Below are 21,904 nucleotides of genomic sequence, written 5' to 3'. Positions count from 1 at the left end.
ATATAGTAAGAAGAAGATATGGATTGGCGTTGTAACGTTTATTTGCTATCATGTCTCCTCCCCTTCCCTTAAGCGGCGAAGGTAGGTAGATTTGACGTTTTATTTTACTGTATAGAAATTGAATAGTTTTGAAAAAAATTAAAACTATAAAGGGGGTAAGAATCTCTTTGAAAAAAAATGGATGATTTAAGAGCGTACATGGGGCTGTTAAAAAAAAAATGTCGAAAGGCGATATAGTTTGCAGGTTTTGAAAGTACCCTCATGATTATTTTTTCTAGGTATACTATAGTTCGCAGGGCGAAAAAATCATCGCTGTCTACTTCTCTGGAAAAAATTAAGTATTGGACATCAATTAAATGGGACTGTGTATTTTTTTTGTTTCCAAAATACAATTGCTTAATATTTTGTAGTGATAAAAATACGTCTAAAATAACAATTTTTAAAGCAAAATCACTTTAAATTAGTTATCCTTCAAGCATTTATATGTTCAGTACTATACCTACGTTTACTTCTCTTTTATTAATAGCTGAAGTACAAGTACTTATAAATCAAGAAAATGCCATTTTCTGGATGAGAAAACCATTTTTTTTGAATTTTTTTGATTGGAAATAAAGATATTTACATAACAGTCGCAAAATAGCCAAATGTAATAAAAAAAATGCAAAGCTCGCTTATTAGGTATGGCAGCACGCATTCTTGTGACCCAATAAACAAATATCAATATCAATAAATTTAATTGTTTTGTTCTAAGGGCAATTATGACAGTGAACTGTATCTTTATCTCATAGACAGAATTTTAAAAAATGTTTCAGAAGGATAAGAACATTGTCTTTAATGGGGTTTCTTATAAAAATAACACAGAATTATATATATGTATATACTATATCAAAAAAACTTAATTAGCAACATTGCTTTTTTTGGACTGCTCACCATCAATAGCTCCGAATTCTTTCTCATGGGCTCGATTTAATATTTGCTTGTAAAGGACTTCTGCCTCTCGATATTTTCCTTGTTTTAAATAACAAGAAGCCAAGTTGTTTTTGGTTTTTGCTACGTTGGGATCATCTGGACCAAGCCGTTGTTCATAAATTTCTAAAGCTCTTTGATAATAGCGTTCCACTTCTTCATATTTTCCCTAATGCAGAAATACATACAAATTAAAAAAATATTTATGACATTTTGTTATAAAAGAAATAGCTGTTCATTTCAAAATTATCGATAATAATGATTTTTAATTGTGTTTATACAGGGTCTTTCTGAAATAAGTAGCAATCTTGCAAGAGGTGATAGGACATTATAAAACAAGAAAATGTGTATGTGTGTTCGCGCGCGCATGTAGGGGATGATATAGATTTTCTTAAAATATTTGAATATCACGTTGAAATGGCTTATAGAAAATTGTTATAAACTTATATATTTGTGCGTTAGTTGTTGTTAATTGGTTAGGTAAGCAATGAAAAAAATTCAGGTAAATTTGATAAACTTTGAATCAATTTTACTCAAATTGATATTATAATCTTTTTTAAGGTTGCTGAGCATGACTATAATTCCAAAAAATTAAAATTCAAAAAGGGCCGTTTTAATAATCAAGCGCTAAATATTCAGTGTATTTCCCTAATTTTCATCTTCAGTCTTCATCGTTTGAGTCAGAAGATTCATCGTCGACTCCTAGTTCAATAACCAAGTCTTCAATAACCCTTTCCACCGCTGGGTCTTCTAATGTGTATGCATCTTTTTGCTTAATAATTTTGTTGCACACACTTTCCCATTTTTCGATAGAGAAACTTGAAAAAAAAATCTTCACAAAGTTCTTTTACGTCACCCAAGTTAAAATATACATTGCGTTCGGTAACAAAATGTTTTAGAGCTGCCCATATTTAATTGGGTTCAATTCCGGATGATATGGCGGTAATCTTGTATTATTTCGTCGATGTCGTAGATTTTACACTTCGGCTTATGCAGTTTTATAATTTGGTACAATTCTACTTTAGGAATACTGTCTTCGAAATATAAATGTCTTTTTCGTAGCCAATTCTGCATCTCTGTTTTTACCAAGTTCGAATTAGAGCATTTTTCTTTTTGAACGTTGTGGTATGGGGCATTGTTAATAACTATTTTGTAGACAAACTAGGGAGAAGTTTTTCTTGGACCCATTTTCGGTAGTTGTTGTAGTTCATGTCATCATGATAATCGCCTGTTTTTAAACCTGACAAGAAAATGAGACAGGCGTTTTCTATAAAGCCCATCTTGCCACCAGCATGAATAATAAATAATTAATCGACTCCCTTTTGCTAGTGGTTGCAGAAGGCCTTCCGAAGTATCATCGGTCCATGACTTTTTGGAAGCACAATTTGAATGTATATATGTTTCATCCATATAAATAATTGGTCTCCCTGCCTGACGAAAAGCTCTTATTTTTTTCTTTAAAGCGACTCGCAAATATCGAATCTCTGCTTTTTTCACTAGCAATTTCCAATTAGTTTAGGTTTTTTCCACCGGAAACCAATTTTTCGTAGTACTCGCCAGATACTAACTTTCGAACCGCAATACACCGTGTCGTCTTGGTATTTCTGGTGAATATTTTTCAGTGTTGGGATCATCTTTTCAGTAACATAAAAGTTATTCACCGTTCTTTTTATAACATCTTGGTCAAACTTGTCGAAGTCAGTTTTAGGACGTAGGTGTGTCTCTTATTATATTTGAGTAAATGTAATATATGCGTTAAATAAAGCGAAATGTAAATTATTTCAATTGCCGATTGAAAATTGTAATAAACAGTGATAATTTGATGTAGTGTAATTGAAAATAAAAGCGGGAGGGATATAGGTATTAAAAAGGAGGTGATGTGAATAAACGATAAAATTGAAAGAAAAATGTTAAACAAAGGTGCCATGAAAATATATGTGGCGCATCAAATGGACGTGCCTGTAAGAAACAGAAGGAAGCAGCCGCTCACACCGCGCCATCTGTTTCTGGTCGACTTGCCGACCTTGCCGAGGCCACAGCCCGGAAGGTTGTGGGGACGAGACACGGCGAAAGCGGGAAAGAAGAGACACATTGCACAGATCGAGGGAGAACACGCACGAAGCATTCATTCATCACATCACTCTAGATTCACCGCCATTATAAGCCAGCTCCATTATAAATTCATTTAATTCATTCGTTGTTCTGTGAATATTTGTGTGTTAAATATTAACATCTGTTAGAATATAGAAACTAATAAAACATTCAATCAGTTGAGTTCTACTGTCGCGAGTAAGGATTCCTGAAGTGGACACCCCGACGTCACTAAAAAACAGAATCAAACACGCGACGGTGCGTTTAATGGACCTCGAAGAGTTTCCCACGCGAGCGAAAAAACGTGTGTCCGTCATTTTCTCCTTTTCGTAATAAGTTTTTCTAGACGTGTGTCGACCATTGATGATTCGAACGATTTTTTTAAGGCGGAAGGAAGTACGTTCTGCCGATTCATCGCGTTTCCGTATTTACACGAGTTTAGGCATGCCACCGCCCGTAGTCAACGACGTCGGAAACAGTGCTAACGATAACCACGTCAACGATAGTACCACCGCCGATTCAACAGGTGCAAATATACACAACCCTAGCTTGCACTATCCACCCTTTTGGAAAGCCAGCCCAAGAGTCTGGTTGGTGAGAGTCGAAGCGCTATTCAGCTGTCACAGGATACGGTCAGAAGTAGGGAAATTCAATCTGCTCATGGCAGCGTTAGACGGCCCCACAGTTGAAGAAGTCACCGACGTCTTTCTCGCTCCTCCGAACTAAGGTAAATACGAATACCTAAAGAAGGAAATACACCGACATCTCACGGACCCTACAGACCGGTAACTTCACAAGCTCTTCACACAGTTCGACTTTAGAAATAGGAAACCCTCTCAGATTCTAAGATAGACGAAGACAATGGCCGGCAGCGCAATTTCCGAAAAGGCAATCAGAGTAAAGTGGTTTGATCTTCTGCCATCGCAGGTAAGCAGATTAATGAAGGTACTCAGGGCTACCAGCTTGGAAGAATTAGTAAATTTAGAAGACGAACCCATTGACAGTAGCACAGGCGTCATGTCCACTGGCTATTGACTGCTCTATGCTCCTCAATTTCCTAGTTGGTGACTTTGATGAAACAAAGCCTCGGCCAGCCAGCTAATCTACAGCCGCTACCACAGTAGAAAGGCCATGCCAGAAGTAGGTCAGCCAGCCGCCACCGTGGCCGAGCAACGACTCCAGTAACCGGCTAGCACCAAGGCTACTGCTGGTACCACCGGCGTCATAGAGAAACCGCAAATAAATGCACCCCCAGGGAAACTAATAACACCACCTGCGATTTGATTTTTGATTTTTTTCAACAGTATTAGGTACACAAAACGAAGGACAGTAGGTCTGTGTATCACTGTCATCAATCAGTATAAAACAGTAGTTGTTCCAAGAGCGTTTAGAACTTTATGACATGGTACTAATTTACGAAGAATGTGAACACAATGTCAATGCCACGATTGAATTGTACGGTCATGCATATTCCCAGCGAAAACTTCCTGAGCGGCAAACCGTCTTATACACCGTACAAATATTAAGAGAAACCGGCAAAATACACCCTCCAGGTGATTACTTCAAAATTCTTAACACAAAAATAATTTTTAATAACAGGAATATACTTAATTGTGCGAATAAAGCGAAAGATGATTCAAAATATATAGGTCAAACAACTAATGCATTGGCAATTAGGATTAAGGAAAATAAAAACAAATGTCTAGAGAGATAAACATGTATAAACGTAATGTTTCTTTGATGTTGTTCATCAAAATCAATCCCATTAATATTAATACGCAATGAGACTCTCTATTTTATAACAAGTAATTGTAAGATTACTCTTCTCAGTATAATGTAACTGCTGGCTAATTTATATAATAATTTACTCTCTAACTAACACCACTATTATTAATTACTTTCTATTTCACTACTATATCGTATCGCCCCGACGCTAAAATTACAACTAACCCTTCCGATATCGCGGCAACTATTTATAGGCTGAACTTGTCCTAAAAAGATTCCAAATTGTAGAATTTAGAAAATCGGGCCTTCTTTCTTATTGTGTATGTTGGGTTGCCTACACTTGACATTAACCCCTCAATAAACTGTAACGTCGCCTTTGTAGAGAGTAAGTCGATCAAGATGAACGATCTTCAGTTTGGCCCGAGGTCCCTTCTGAATTCGGTAGGCAACGTCGTTGATTCATTGAATAACAATGCACGGATCATCCCAAGCTTGTTGTAGTTTTGGACAACGTCCCTTCCGTCTTGCTTGATTGTATAGCCACAATTAAATAGACACTGGAGAATCTCCTGGATGACCAAACATTACCTTTGCTGGCAGCCTGAGTTCTCTCCCAAATAAAATGCTGACCAGGGCATAGTCCTCGTATTTGTTATGCTCATTAGTTCAGTGACCTTCCTGAACAAAGTCGACTAAAAGTTCCTACCTCGTTTGGATGCAATTTCAATGATAACTCTTTTCAGCTAATGCAATCATTGACAGGATTCGGTATCGCATGTGTTTCGGGCCGCTTACTAAAGTAATCCATCACGAACAAGATGTGTCGGAATCGGAATCAGCCATTGGGAATCGTCCTGTCACGACGACTGTGATTCTCTCAAATGATGCTCTTGCACTACTGCATTCATTCACGACTTCTCGTCTTCGCACCCTTACTGAAGGCACATATTGGACATTTCCTGCACAAGTTTTCCACATCACGTGCCGTTCATGTCGTTCTTTTGGGGTCATATTGTTGAGACTCGGACATTCCTTGAAGTAGATTTAGGGCCTCCCTTTGTAGAGCAATTATTAGTGGTGTAGATTTCTCTGAATCGGTCCACGCATTTACTTCTGCGCTGCTTCAAACTGCCTCAGGTAAACGGATCGTGCGATGTTTCCATCAAAAGTTGAAGATGTAATTATTGATGGTCATACACCGGGATCGTCGGCTATCGCAGTAGAGGGTAGTTTTAACCTTATCATCTCTTCTTTCATTTCTTCGATCTTCATTTTCATTATGAGTCCCTTTTCTTCTATCTTCAATTCCATCTTGATTTTTTTTCCTATCTTCTGTTCAGTCTTGTTCTCCCATTCTTCCATCCTCTTTTTCATATTGATTTCCCTTTTTCCCTTTTTGTTCTACCTTGATTTCCCTTTCTTCTATCTTCTTTTCCTTTTTATTTCTAATATCATTTATCATGTCCTCTATTCTCATATATATTGCTTTTTGTACATTTTTTTAATTTTCTGTTTCATTTCTTCTTGAACTGCTTTCAATTCTTCTTGTCCCATTTTCACGTAATCTTGTACTGCTTTGAATTCTTGCTCTATTTCTTCCTGTCCGTTATTCGTTTCTTCTTGACCATAATTTATTTTCGATTTCATTTCTTTTTGTCCTGCTTTCATTTCTACCATCAGTGTCATCAACACCTTTATTTGTCCTCTAATTTTGCTTTAGTACATTTGATAGTAACAAGCATGATATATTTCGCTTTCTTCCAGAAAATTCTATGAAATTCTTCGATTCTGGCAAAATGTTCTTCTTTCTTCGTGAGCTTTCCAATAATGGTAGGGTTACTCGCAGCCGATGGAAAGTTTAGTTTTGATTGCAGCAATATCGAGTTTGTATTTAATTATTAACTGAAGCAAGCAAAAGAAATTTTAACCTGATACCTTATGCCATGCAATATGGAAAAATTATCCATGGAGACCTATTGCTACCCAATATTTAATTATTAACTGAAGCAATTCCTGAGTCTTTAACCATATAGCTTATATATTGCTATGCAATTTACTAAAATTAACCGTGGAGGGCCATTCCCGTCTAATATTCCGAACTTGTTTGACTTAGGAATCTACACTACAGTGGTACCAGCTTGTTCTAATGAGTAGCTAGTTGATTTCCTTACAGGAACACGTTCGTCTTCAAACAAAATGGGCTACGATATTGAAAATTCTTTCTAGCTTTCTATTGATAAGTGGCTTTCTTACTGTTAAAGTAGAATATCAAAATTAAGTTTCCTGACACCTAGCATTAACTTTGTGGACTAATGTTTTTCTTTGTATAGTCTGTATTCATTCAAATAAATTACTTGTTCGTCTGTCATCAAGCATTTTATTAGGTTATTGGTCGCTTCCCATAATTTACTGTGAATTTATAGGTACATCACGTGTTGTGCAAGCAAAAGGAGTTTCAACTACATACAACGAATATTCCAAAGCTGAAAGGACGCGAAAATTTTGATGATTGGGCGTTCCCTATAGAAAATTGGTTGGTGCTAGAAGGCGCAGATAAATAGTTAAATGAAGATGAACCGACGCTGCGGCAGATGCTAAAGCACGGGCGAAGATTATATTAACGATTGACTCATCATTATTTGTGCACACAAAGGAGACAAAGCCCACGAAGGAGATAAAACTGCGTGCTTTGTTCGACGATTCAGGATTTTCAAGGAGAATTACTTTGCTTCGTCATCTGATTTCCATACAATTAGAAAACTGTGAGAATATGACGAATTATGTGACGAAAATAGTTGAAACTTCTCAACATTTCATTTAAAGATGAGTGGATTGTAGGCAGAATGACAATGACGTAGCTCGGGAAGAAACAGGGTTGTCTCAGACTGCCTTCGGCTCGGGTGCCTGTTTCTTCCCTCGATACGTAATGTACTATTACGTTGACTCGGGTCACCACATGTCGACGAATGAAAGTTGGCTGATCAATCCATCAAATTCGTCCTGTTTACCAGAAATTATTGTTGCCAATAAGATGAAAGTTCTCATTCTATGTTCTGGAGATGTGAATATCATGACAAGTTATAATTATAACATAACTGTAAAGAATGTGTTGTGTGTACCAACTCTCACAACCTATTATAGGTCAGCCGTCGAAAACATAAAAAAAAAATCACTGACCTATAATAGGTTGTGAGAGTTGGTACTCACAACACATTCTTTACAGTTATGTTATAATTGTAACTTGTCATGATATTCAAATCTCCAGAACATAGAATGAGAACTTTCATTCGCCGACATGTGGTGACCCGAGTTAACGTAAAAATCATTTTTGTTAAATTTGCAACTGAGAAACACAACACTGCAAGCGTAACTTTAGTCAGTGAACTAATATAAAAAATGGAAATAGCGTCGTATTCAAACCGAACAAATGTATAATAAGGAACAAATCAGGTGATTTAGTTGCTGATCCCGATTTAATTGATGGTGTTTACAAACTGAAGCTACAGAAACAAAATTGTTTATTGATTTGGACTGTCAGTGAAGAAACATGGCACCGTGGGATATAAACAACAATGATATAAGCAAATTGAAGCGTTTTGGATTAGTGGAAGGAATGAAATACACAAATACATTCACAACTAGTAAATCGAGCTGTGAGATATACCGTAAAGGTAAACAAGCAAGACTACCTTTTTCTGCCAGATCACGAGCAACAGAAATGCTACAAATTGTTCATTCGATGTCTGTGGCCCAATCAATAGGCGAGGCACGTTACTTTGTGTTGTTCATTGACGATTATAGCAAAATGGCCTTTATTTATTTCATGAAGGCAAAAAGTGAAGTGATGAACTGTTTCAAATAATTTAAATCGAGACCAGAGAATTTCCAAAATAAAAATTCTGAGAACTGACATTAATGGACTTAGTGAGAGGTCCAATAGAACTACAGTGGAGAGAGCCATGTCTCGAATATATCCACAATCGTAGATCTAATGGCGAATGTACTTTTTAACATTAAAATATAAAAACTGCACATACCGACGTGGTAATATTAAATTTGCTATGGGTAAATACGAAAAAACAATAAAAATCACAGAAGTATTAAGTGGGTAAGAAAAGGTAGACGCTTATAAACAATTATTTCTGGTTGTAAGTGTAAAATATAAAGCAGCATGTACATGAAAATAGGTCGTTCATAATTGGTTATACACTAATTAATTTATTTGTTAGTCATACACATCAACAGATTTTCATCAGATCAATTTTCTTGCAATATTCTCAAAACAGTAAAAATTTCAGAAAAATGTTCCCTTCGTAAAAAACAAGCTGTGGTATAATATAAGAACATAGTGTGGCAGGAATCCGTGGTAGAATTATGATTTGGGCTGAAAGGTCGTAATCTGAATGAAGTGTTAGGTAGGTTTAGACATTTTGACGACAACTGCGGCTGATATCTTCTGTGGTATTATTAAAGGTAGAAAAATCTTGACTGAATAATAAGAAAACACCGTAACTCAACTACTTTATCAATGAAAAGGTACTTATTTATTATTCAGTATATGGAGAAGTATCAATTTGACATGTTCATCAAATATTGTCATATGAAACGAGAAGTGAATTTAACAAAATATGTTCTTTAAAAGATTTACAAACCGCCAAGCGTAGTCCTAAATACTTTTTATTAAATGCATCTCACAGTGAAATAAATGAAATAAAAAATAATTTACCTGATTTTGACAAAGTAATGCAAGATTATTCAACTGTTTGGCCACATCAGGATGTTCTCGTCCCAGAACCTTTTCTCTAATCTCCAGAGCACGTTTACAGAGAGGCTCAGCTTCTTTATATTTTCCTCGTTTTCCATATAATACAGCCAAATTGTTTAATGTTGCAGCCACTGCTGGATGATTTTCACCAAGTGTTTTCTCGCGAATTGCCAATGCATCATTGAGTAAATTAGCAGCTTCTTTGTATTTGTTTTGATCTCTAAATAATTATATAAAGTTATATTATTCTGAAACCATTTTATCGAAATTTGTATATTAACCTGTAAACTAAGGCAAGAATATTAAGCATAGTAGCAACGTCTGGATGATCATGACCACTAGTTTTTTCTAAATCTTCAAGTGCCTGTTTGCATAGCGGTACAGCAACTTCGTAACGACCTTGAGAAGCGTACTGTATAACTAAGTTGTGTAATGTACGAAGACGAGCTGGAATTTCATATCCAGCAGTAACCTGCTGCGCCAGTTGACTTGGTGGCGTAGGGGACATTGCTAAAACAAACAACAGGAAATTATTATTATTATTTATACACAATTTCAAAAAGTACTTGTTCAATGAAATAAAAAAAACTATCATTAAAAAGAAATAGACATTTGAATTCATACCACTTCTTTCTTCATTGTCATCGTCAGGGAATAAATCAACAACGGGATCGGGTTTCTCATTTCTAGGATTTTCTGATGCATTTTCTTCGTTTAAATCTTGATCATAGCGACTAACGGAGGCCATAAAATCCAAGTGACGTTTTTCTTCTTCTAACTGAGCTACGGCTTGTTCGCTAGCTTGTAAACGTTGTTGAGTAGAAGCAAGTTCGTCACGTAGCCACGCATTTTCTTGACATAAACGGCGTACTTGGGTACGTAATTTCTGCTTTTCTGCTTCAACCATTTGTAAATGCGAAGCCAGTGCCATAATTACCTAATAAATACACAATGGTAGAAAAATCGTCATAAAATTGATCAAGAGGGCGCTAATTGTATAGAGTGGGGCATATAGAGTAAATAAGTTCATCAGAAATGTGTTTCATAAACAAGCAATATAAAAGGACCTCATCATCTATACCTCAAGAAGAAACAAAAAAAAAACATCTTTTGTTCTGAGCATGCACATTGGTAGTCAGTTAGCTAACCAATTAGAAGCGCAAATAAATGAAGTCGGAGAGGGAAAAAGGGTACCACTATTTTTCATCTAACGGCTCACAACTTATGTGGAAAAGATGGACAAATTGCTAGAATGTGTTGATGGAGAAACAAAAACAGGCAACCAGGCATCCTCTTCCATAAAGTTGATATTTTTTGTGATATAAAGTATTTATGGTTCCAAAAAAAAGTAAAAATGGTTACTTTTAATCTTTACAATGAACACTAAAAAACAATATGCTCTTCAAATATCTGTTACGTAGTCCAGAAATTGTTATTTAGGTCATTGGTACATCAAAATTATTTAAATCCGCAAACTAACACCTGCTTACCTACTGTATTAGTAGTAACAATCAGAATCGAGAGCCGAATTAAAGATCACGGATATGCAGGGTGGTGAGACGGCTTACCGTCTTCACTCACCCTGTGATAGTTTCATGCCATTTCTACAATCCCCAATTATCTATAAACATATAAATTATGACACATCCCTTAACAAATTATTATATTTTTAACCGCTTCTTTTATACATACTCATACGTTATAAAAATCATTTATTACTAATAAAGTAATCGAATATTCATATTTTAATATCTATAATATAATAAGTTTTTAACCATGAATGTTTCCTTCGATGTTCGGATATGGATAATTTCGAGTTATTTGGGATTTCTCATTCAATGGGATTTTCCACATTTTATGACAAGTCCTTTCATTTTCGGACTTTCCTATTTTCTCAGTATCAAAAATTAAATGCTATCTATCCATAAAATACGTATTAACATTCGTTCAATAGTGATGAAAACTACACATATAAGTAATCTTCAATAACGCATTTGTAACGTAACAAAATGCTTTCATAACGAAAATAATAAAAAGTTTGTTCTTTCTAACGACCACCTTAAACGTTGATAGGTAAATTACTTTTGTCAAAACTGATCTTACGTTAAAATAAAACTACCCTTAAGGTGTGGTTAAAAAATAGTAGTGAACCCGCGATTCTCCAAATGGTCAATGATCACATTTTCATGATACGTGTAATGCAGTTGAAAAATGGTCTTTTTAAAATATTCTGAAAGACCTAGCATGTTATCAAGTGCCATCGATTAAGTCCACTTCAAACCTTCTCCTAACCACAATTACTTATGGCGTCTTACCCTTTCCGCCTGTTCAAACTATATATTTATATTTTGGTCGTTTGATGGTATGCGTAGTTTTGCACGACACATTAAAAGTACACAAACGAAATATGAAGTCTGAAAACTACGAAAAGAGTACTATTGGGATGGTTAAATAAAAAGAAATAGAGTGAGTTATTGAAAATGAAGATAGACATCTTTCATAAGTGTGAAAAAGGGTAGAAAAAAATAGAACTTAAAAAGCGAAGATTCCAGAAATATACATCATAGAATTAGATACGGAAGATAAACGTATACACGAAAAGGCAAACAAGTTCGGAAAACAGAAATACATATGTCCAGTAAATTAGATATGGAATATAAAACACAAAATCTACAGACATAACATATACAACACAGACAGGGGGCGAGTGTGACAATAAACGCCACAGTATCCCCCCACCAACGACTAGGTCACGGAAGTCCAACCGGTAAACGGTCTGGGAAAGGGACCCTTCTACCTAAGCGCGTTTGCAGTGGCGCTAGAGTCGTGGGTTATTGACCTACAGTTTTGTTCGGGGCTGGCTCTTCTATTGTTGGACCGGCTGCTATTGTTTGGATAGGTAAAAGTACATCTAGGTTGTTCGGGTTTCTGAAGGTAGGGTTGTTGTTGGTGTTGGAGAATTACGTAATATGATTTCTTGGCCTTGACGTGAAAGTCTGCCAGAATGTACGCATGTTTAAGGCGATGAATGTAGACGGTAACGTTTCGTGCTTTGACGTTTACGATGAAAGTATTGTCGGACCTAGCGATCACTTTAAAGAGACCACCGTACGGGAGCTGTAAAGGCGCCTTGAAACCATCATGTCGGACAAAAACCGTGACCGGCCTCTGCGAGGTCCTTGAATATAAATGTAGCCTTTTCACCGTGCTTCGTGCCGGTGATAGGTCGCAGTATATCGGCGTGTTGGGTAGGCTTCTTATGAAGTCGAACGTGCTATCGTTGGTGGTTGACGATTAGGATGGAGTTAAAATTACTTCGGGAGCATCTCTGATTTAGAGAACCTATACGAAGGTCATGAGTTAGGAGATATATTAGAGAAGGAAGATACTGTGGAGATAGGTGAGCTAGATTATCCCATAATGGGAAAAGAGTTCGATGTAGCATTAAAAAACTTAAGGAATTATAAGGCGCCAGGTATAGATGGGATACAGGTGGAAATTCTAAAACATGCAGGACACGAAGTTAGAGATCGTATTGTAATGTTCGTGGGTTTAACAAATTAAATTTTAAGAAGAATCTGCAATTCTCGCCTTCACGACATCCACTCCGGGAATAGAAGTAAAAGTCCACGGTCTTCTCATGATTGGTCCGATTCGGGTTATTACTGCAGACCAAAGTGTCTATTCCAGTACGGCGGAACAGGACTTCGATCATGTTCCGTACGATCCTCCAATCTAGGTTATCCAGTCCACAACCAAGCTTCGGAATCGCCAGCTTCTGTAGGTTATTCTCCAGAAGATGTCTGCGGAGTTCTATTACTGCGTCCCAAAGGTCTCTATAAGTGGGGTTATCAGAGCATCTTCCTTTAGTTACCAGGTAATAGATATTGCGTCGTCCGTCAGGCAAGCACAACAGTGTTTTTCCCTTCTGTACTTGGTCTTCAAGATGTTCCAAACCGCCAAATCTGCGTTTGAACTCGGACGCGATACCACGGCTCATTCTGAGATCCTTTGAAACGCAATGGGCCAGAGAATATTCCTTGGATATAGCAAAGAGGTCTCGTCGGATTTCTTGCGTCACTCCAAATCTCCTGTTAACATGGGGGCCTTCCTTCATGAACTCTTCGAATGTGGGCTCGGAAGGAATAGTTCTTAATAATCTGGCCCGCGCCTCCTCTTCATTTGCACCGGCGAATGGAGCCAAGCGATTAAAATGGACTACCTTCGGCTTCCCATTTGGAGTTTTCTTAATTCGGTAGATCACGTCGTTAATCCTATTCACTATCTCATAGGGTCCTTCCCAATTCTGTTGGAACTTAGGTGATAGCGTAGTCCACGGCGATGATGAGGATTATACAACCAAACAAGATCTCCAGTTTGGTAACCACCTGCTGTAGCCTTGATACTGTAGTTTTCTTTAATCCTGTCACTAGCAATCTGTGCATGCAGACGAACCGACTCGTGGATATCGTTAAGCTTTCTTCGGAGGTTGGTTACATATTCTTCTCCAGCCAAGTCATCTCCTGGTTTACAGCCGAATTTGAGGTCACAATGTAGTCGTAACTCTCTTCCAAAAAGTACACTGGCAGGTGTTAGGCCAGTCGTTTCGCGGACAGATGAACGGTATGCCATTAGGAATAAAGGCAAATAGCGGTCCCAGTCCCTTTGGTGGTCAGACACTACCTTGGAGAGATATTTAATCAAGGTCCGGTTCATTCGTTCAACCATGCCGTCCGATTGTGGATGGAGTGGAGTGGTTCGAGTTTTCATTATTCTTAGGAGCTCGCATATTCCACGGAATATAGCCGATTCAAAATTCCTCCATTGGTCTGAGTGCAATTCCAAGGCCACCCCAAAACGACTGATCAACTCTTTCACCAGCTCCTCAACTATGGTTTCCGACTCTTGGTTCGGAAGGGCATAGGCTTCAACCCACTTGGTAAAATAGTCCATAACGACCACGATGTACTTGTTACCTTTCTCGGATTCTGGGAATGGACCCGCCACATCGATTGCGATTCGTTCGAAGGGGCCACAGACATTGTATTGACGCATTGGCGCCCTTGGCCTTTTCTGTGGTCCATTACTCGCGGCACATGTGGTACACTTCTTACACCAATTCTTGACATCTTCCTTACAGTTCACCCAATAAAATCGCTCTCGAACTTTCCCAAGCGTCTTGTTTACTCCAAAATGGCCACCAGATGATCCATCATGAAGATACTGCAACACCTCTCTAACCTTGTTTCGAGGAATAACCAGTTGATTCCTATCTTCTTCTCCATCTGGACTTTCAACAACACGCTTCAGAATGCCATCCTCCAATACCATTGAATCCCACTGAGCCCATAACTATTTTAGTACTTGGGTACAGCAAGAAACTTGCTGCCACGTTGGCCGTTTTCCGTCTTTTTTCCATTCCATTATCTTCTTCAAGTCCGGGTCGTTTTCTTGGTGGTGTTTTATATTGTCAGGTAACCATTCGTCATCGATTACCGTGACGCGTCGAATTGCCTGTTCGTTCTTTTCCATTCGATTACACTGCTTGCAGTCTGCTTGACAAGATCTTCTGGAAAGTGCATCGGCATTCTTGTGTCCGGTTCCAGGCCGGTGCTCCACGTCAAAATCATATTCCTGTAGCTTCTCAATTCATCGAGCTACCTGGCCCTCCAGATTCTTGAAGTTTAGAAGCCACTTTAAAGCTGCATGATCGGTGCGTAGGGTGAATTTTCGTCCATACAGGTATTTATAAAAATGTTCTACACCTTTGACTACAGCCAGCATCTCTCGCCTAGTGACGCAGTAGTTTCTTTCGGCTTTTGATAAGGTCTTGCTAAAATAGCCTATTACCTTCACTTGGCCATCTTGTAACTGCGAAAGAACGGCTCCCATTCCCACATTGCTGGCGTCGGTGTCCAAAATGAACATTCCATTGGGCCGAGGATATACCAGTACGGGGGCTGTGATTAAAGCCTGCTTCAAATTGTCAAATGCCGTTTGACAATCCGAATCCCAATGAAATTTGCGGTCACTTTCGGTTAAACGTGTCAAAGGTTTGGTGATATTGGCGAATTCATAAACATAGCGACAATAATAAGTGCACCATCCCAACAAGCTTTTTATGTCGTGGACATTTTCAGGCACTGGCCATTCTTTCACGGCCTTTATCTTCTCTGGATCCACGGCCACGCCCTTCGCTGATACAACATGACCCAAGTAAGAAACTTCCTCGCGGAAAAGGTGGCACTTTTTCGGGCTGAGTTTCAAATTGGCCTCGCGTAACCGCTGGAATACCGCTTGCAAATTCTGTAGATGTTCATTAAAGGTGCTTCCAACCACTATGATATCATCCAGGTATACCAAGCAGGTCTTTCCAATTTGATCACTCGAGATTTTCTCCATCAACCTTTCGAACGTCGCCGGGGCATTGCATAAACCAAAAGGCATAACTGTAAACTGCCAAAGGCCCGTGCCGATCGAGAATGCGGCCTTTTCCTTGTCGGCAGCATCTAAAGCAACTTGCCAGTATCCGCTCTTCAAGTCGAGTGTGGAAAACATTTTCGAACCAAAAAGCATATCCAAGGTGCCATCAATCCGCGGTAGTGGATAACTATCTTTCTTAGTTACGTTGTTGAGCTGGCGGTAATCCACACAAAAACGGATTGTTCCATCCTTCTTCTTTACCAATACTACCGGTGAACTTGAGGATGACTCAATTATGCCGGTCTCCTGCATTTCGTGGATTATTCGCTCTGCTTCTTCCTTTTTGGCCAGGGGTAATCGTCTAGGTCTTTGACGAATAGGCTGCGCATATCCGGTATTGATCTTGTGTTTTACGATATTGGTCCTTACCCTACCATTCTTGTCAGTCTCAAAGACGTCAGCATTCTGACAAAGTAGATGTTACACTTTGCGTTTCTGCTCACTGGTTAGATTCCTACAATGTCTGTTCACTCCACTTATTTCAACAGGTACTGTTTCAGAATTTACCTGCTGTTGACGTCGAGGATTTGGGGAAGGAGTACTTTTCCTACACTGCCTTCTCGTGTGACCTAGTTCGCCGCAACTCTAACATCTTAGCTTTCGTGTTTCTTTATCGAACTTGGAGATGATTCGGCAGACGGTTTCTTCTCAAGATTCTGACGGAATCCGTTTCTTCACGCAGTAGCCGAACCCTTCCCTGTCTGCTGTAGGTCCGTTTAACAGTTTCGTACTCCAATGCACGAGCCAATGCATCAGCTAATGTCTTAGATCGGTCAAGGCGTATTTGTTGTTGGGTGTCACTGTCCCGAAGTCCATCAGTAAATGCCTCTACTGCGAACCTTTCCATCAATTCTTCTGGAGTATTAGGATAGGCCAGTCGGGACAGTCTCGCAATATCGGCTTCGAATTCTTGTAGGGATTCTGTTGGTTTCTGTTGACGGGTTTTCAGTTGGATGTGATACACCGCTGTTTAATGAGCCTCGCCGTAGCGCAACTCCAACCGTTTTACCAACTGTTCATAATCCGCCAACTCTTCCGGGGAAAGGGTGTTCAAAATGTCACATGCATCTCCACGAAACGCAACGGTCAACGCAGTGGCTTTTTCTTCAGGCGCCCAGTTAATCGCATTAGCAGCCGCCTCGAATTGCTTGTGGTATGTGGCCCATGAGGACTTTCCATCAAACGTTGGTGGTTTTACCCGTGTTCTTGACTCTACACCGCTTCCTTGGCTGATTTGGCTGGCTTCGTTGAGTGTACAAGATGCACCAACACCCCCTTCGATTAGTTTTGTCTTTCCATTAAAAATCAATTCTTCCAGAATTTTTATCTTCTCTTCTGTTTCTTGAATATTCTTGTTAAATTTTTCTTCCAATTCACGTTTCAAGCTTTTACTATTTTCTTCCAATTTTTCTTCTAATTTATTTTCCAAACTTTTACTGTTTTCTTCCAATTCACGTTTCAAGATTTGCGCCAATTCATCTTCGAAAAGGAACGTTTCAGGATCGTGACCATCCTTTTTCAACGCCTCCGCGAGCCGCGACTGAAGTTCCGTTTTGTTACCACTTGTCGCTTCATCCCGTTCTTCCAATTCTCTTCTTAACCCGGCTACTTTTAATTCGTACAACTTCTTTGCCATTGTAATGTCTTTTACTCAACCCCACACCTGACACCAGTTGTAATGTTCGTGGGTTTAACAAATTAACTTTTAAGAAGAAAACTATTTATTTACACTAATTATTATTGAACTTAAAAACACTATAAAATTATTTACTAAACTTACCAACCTTTACCTGCTGCCTTAACAGCGCGGTAAAGGTTGGTTTGTGTTCTGTCGGAGCTGCCTGCGCGCGCTGATGAGATCCAAAAAGATCGAAATCGCGATCCACGTCTGGCAGTTTCGACAGANCTTCGGCGATCGTCTCTTCCTTTTTATACTCCCTTGCCTCCTTTCGGGAACGTTCTCCAGCCGTCCAGAGAAGTCTCGTTTTCTTTGAACGGTTTAATTGCTTTCCCGGAACGCAGGTACGACACACACGTTTACAGATACGGCGCACATGAAGAAAAGCGCCCACGGCTAGTCGGCGAATCGATAAGCCGCTCACACACACACGTATGCCCGATCGCACACAGTCACGCTCGTGGTCGCTACAGTATGTTTAAACACGACACAATAAAAGATCACAGGCGTATAGTGTTCAGTCTTTATTTACTATGTACAGCAATATGATAGAGAAAAAATGTATATACAAAAGGAATGCAGTGAAATACAGAAAAATAGCAAGAGTTGAGACCTACGAATGAATAACGCGTTCTGATCTGATCTGGTAATTTTGGTTTTAATGGTTTATAAAAGGTTGTAGGAAAGTGAGTAATAAATGAACTTGAAACAATATTATATGAAAATAAATAAAAGTAAAACAAAAATACTGATATGCAAGGCAAGAAAAAGTAGGGAAAGAGCGAATATAAAGATAGGAGAAGAAAATTAGAAAAAGTGACTGATTTTAGGTATCTAGGAAGTCAGATAAGTCAGGACGGAAGGAGTAGTAGGGATATAAATCAGAGGATAGCGCAGGATCGAGTAGCCTTCAATAAAAAGAAATCACTTCTACGCTCGCGAACGATTAATTTAGAAATTCGAAAAGGATTGTTAAGTGTGTAAAAGAAACGGTTAGAAGCGTTAGAAATGTAGTCTTACAGGCTAATGATGAAGAAACCGTGGATAGAGAAGATTAGAAATGAAATGTTGTGTTAAATAATATCACCACAATATATATGTATATATATATACATATAAAAGTGATGTTTCAGTAACTACGGTGCTGGTTGAATTTCAAATTTAATTAACACAAGGGTATGTGGTGAGATTAATGAATTCCACTGGACAATTCCTATGTTATTCGTTTATTCTCATTCTGAAATTTTCGCCGTAAATCCTCGGCTTCCTCAAAACTACATAAGTTTCACAACATGAAACAACTCGGGTTCTTCTTCCCAGTCGCAGTGGTGGTTTCAGCTAGTGGTTAAAATACACCCAACTCTGTGTCTTCGCATTCTTTTGCTAGATGTTGTTCAAATTGGCTATTCTAACAGATATCGATTCGATTCCACTTCTTATGAGCGTACGTCCTGCCAATAATGCTCTCTGTGTCAAGTCTTGATTGTCTGATTCGACTAACCCCACCAGTCCGCCGATGTTATCGTTTATTCTGATTTCTACAATGCTCTCGTAGTGACTCTGTAGTACTCCATCTTCTTGTACGATCATTTTGGAGCTAACAAGCTTCGTCTTGGGATTTGACATTACTACTCTTCTAAATGTGCTCAAATTTAAGTCGATTCCATGTTCTTGAAGAAGGTCCAATGAGCAATGATGACATCATCTGCTATATCGGTCAGCAATACCCAACTGTATGAGATCCCAATTCTAATTAATTTCGACGTTGCATTCTGACCAAAGATCGAATTCGCCATTTCGATGCAATATCAGGGCGAACCTTGGCGTTGGGTGCCCCTGTATTGATAACCATTATAACATTATGTTTTTAGAGTATAAATAATGAGTTAGCGTCATTCAGTCTTCAAGTGATGACTTCTTCGGGGGCTTGTTTAGGGTCAGCCAACTTGCGTCATACAAAGTTGGTTAATCCTACATATTCGGAGTGGCTCATTTTATTTGAGGGTCACACTCAACTTATATGCCCTATTTTTCCACAATTTCAGCACTTCAGACGACCAACAACGTAGTTGTTGCAGTCTCGAGTAAAATTAGTCCTACCACATTCTCAACATTTTGGGTTCCGTTCTGCAGTGGCTTTATTGACAGCGATTACGCATTTCCTGATTCGCCATTTTATTTCTAATATCATTTATCTTGTCGTACATACTCGTATTTATTGCTTCCTGTACTACTTGCACTTTTGTTTCATTTCTTCCTGAGCTGCTTTCAGTTCTTCTTTTATTTCTTCCTGTCCTTTTTTTTAGAAACTTCAATGGAACTCATTGATAACGTCGGATTTGTTCTTCTTTCTTGAAGAGCTTTCCAACGATACATTGTATGTTGGGGTAAGTAAGGATCGAAAGAAAAAACGATGAAACGCTTTGATTACGTAGGATTTGTTCCTTTTTTTTCTTCAACAATTTTATGGTCTGTTGGAGTAAGTCACGATTGGTAGAAACTTCCATGAAATTCTTTGATAACGTCGGATTTGTTCTTTCCTCAAGAACTTTCCAAGGATATTTAACATATTAGGGTTTGTCGCAGTCATCGGAAATATCCAGAAAATTTAGTGAAATTCTTCAATGACGTCAGATTCTTTCTTCTTTCTTCGAGACCTTTCCGACGGTATATCACTTGCTAGGGTTTCTTGCAGTCGATGGAAACATCCAGAAAATTGGCCGATGAACGCTCACTATATTTGATTGAATGCTTCAAAATCCTCCTCCTTCTCAAATCCTCTTCAATCTTCTTTAACCCCACACCTGACACCAAATGTCACGTATGTAAACACCTTCTCATACTAGTACTACTTTTACTTAACTATTTACTGTCTAATGAACACATTTATTGTTAATTAGCAATTCACCACTATATGAACACTTTGTTATTTCTTCGTTCCTTCTTCTTCGCTATGTATCATCTCGAACTTGTTCTCGTACTACTCACTCGATTTTGCAACAATTATTTGTTCTGGTCGTGTTCTAGAAGGATCCAGTATATGCCGTCTAGAAACCGGATCTTCTTTGCCACTATGTATGTTGCCTACATACATGTGACAATACTTTGAATTTTATAAAAAAGTATAGAATATGGAATTATGTCCAATACCAATACCAATTCAGTTGTCATTAAGTTATTTTTAGATAGTAGGTGGGTAACAAATTAATGTTTTGAAATCTTCCTAAAAATTAACCCTTATCGCAAACTGATGAGGGTCTGGGAAACCTGAAGGATCTATCGCCTAAATTCGACCAGATAAAAGTTCTTTTGTAAAGGAAATGTTCTCACACCAAGTTGTTAATTTTTTGGTAAATACGATATATCCAAACAAGGAGTAATAATCAAACGGCGATAACAAGCACGTTAAGCGATAATGGATACCCAACAATTTCCAGGTAAATGTTCTAACTTATCAGTGGAGAAGACATCATTTGAAACTGTTATAAACTTATGAATGGATCAAATATATGACATGAAAAAATAAAATAAATTCATTTTATGCACAAACGCTAAAAATATTCACAAAAGTTGGATTTTATGCAAAATATGTAATATTTAATATCGGCAATCATATTATTTCAGTGCAAAATAGATATATCCACAATATTAGGGTGATATTCCTAAAAAGATAAAATCCCAGTTCTAGTAATCACTTTTGTCAGTTGCCGTAGTCTATCTAGTTCCGATTTTTTTTTTTTTTGATTACATTTTTCAATTGTTGTCTTGCTCGAGCAGCGCATGCGCGTAAGAAGACCTTCAATAATTGAAGTCATAGTTGCCGCTGAAAACTTGCGTCCAGGTTTACACTTATTTAGCACTTTTGAACTTAAAATATTAACTTTCCGAATTTCATTTGTTTTCTTTTAGTGTCCTGTCCTCTTGTATCGAAGCGCACCAGTTCAAAGATTCGAAAGACACACATTAGTTATGTAGTGATTTTAATTTGTTAACTATCTCTTCATTTTTAGTTATTTTTTTTTACTTAACTTTTTATTATGAGTTTTTTATTCTTTATGTATTCGCTCAAACTGATGACCTAGGTTGATCCCTCAAAGGCCATAAGCCAATAACCTGATCAGAAATGAAACAATAAAGCTTCAAACCACAAAAAATGCACTTAATAGTATCACAATATTGTCAAACCTCTTAGAACA

General features: G+C 38.1%; 1 protein-coding gene across 6 annotated transcripts in view; it reads right to left on the bottom strand.

Annotated features, from left to right (window-relative positions):
* LOC108733253 (kinesin light chain) overlaps positions 1 to 21,904 on the bottom strand; it is a 91,830-nt gene that overhangs the window by 24,086 nt on the left and 45,840 nt on the right. For all 6 annotated transcript variants that reach the window (XM_025980285.1, XM_025980284.1, XM_025980282.1 and 3 more), the window contains exons 3-6: positions 10,172 to 10,484; positions 9,829 to 10,057; positions 9,509 to 9,767; positions 931 to 1,135 (exon numbers count right to left, since the gene is read on the bottom strand). In XM_025980285.1, coding sequence (XP_025836070.1) covers positions 931 to 1,135; positions 9,509 to 9,767; positions 9,829 to 10,057; positions 10,172 to 10,484 — 1,006 coding nt within the window. The remainder of the gene's footprint in view (positions 1 to 930; positions 1,136 to 9,508; positions 9,768 to 9,828; positions 10,058 to 10,171; positions 10,485 to 21,904) is intronic.

Source organism: Agrilus planipennis, unplaced genomic scaffold (genome assembly GCF_000699045.2).
Source record: "Agrilus planipennis isolate EAB-ADULT unplaced genomic scaffold, Apla_2.0 scaffold76, whole genome shotgun sequence".
Taxonomy (NCBI): Eukaryota; Metazoa; Arthropoda; class Insecta; order Coleoptera; family Buprestidae; genus Agrilus; species Agrilus planipennis.
Note: the sequence above shows the minus strand (reverse complement) of the source record. Positions and strands in the feature narration are given on the sequence as shown.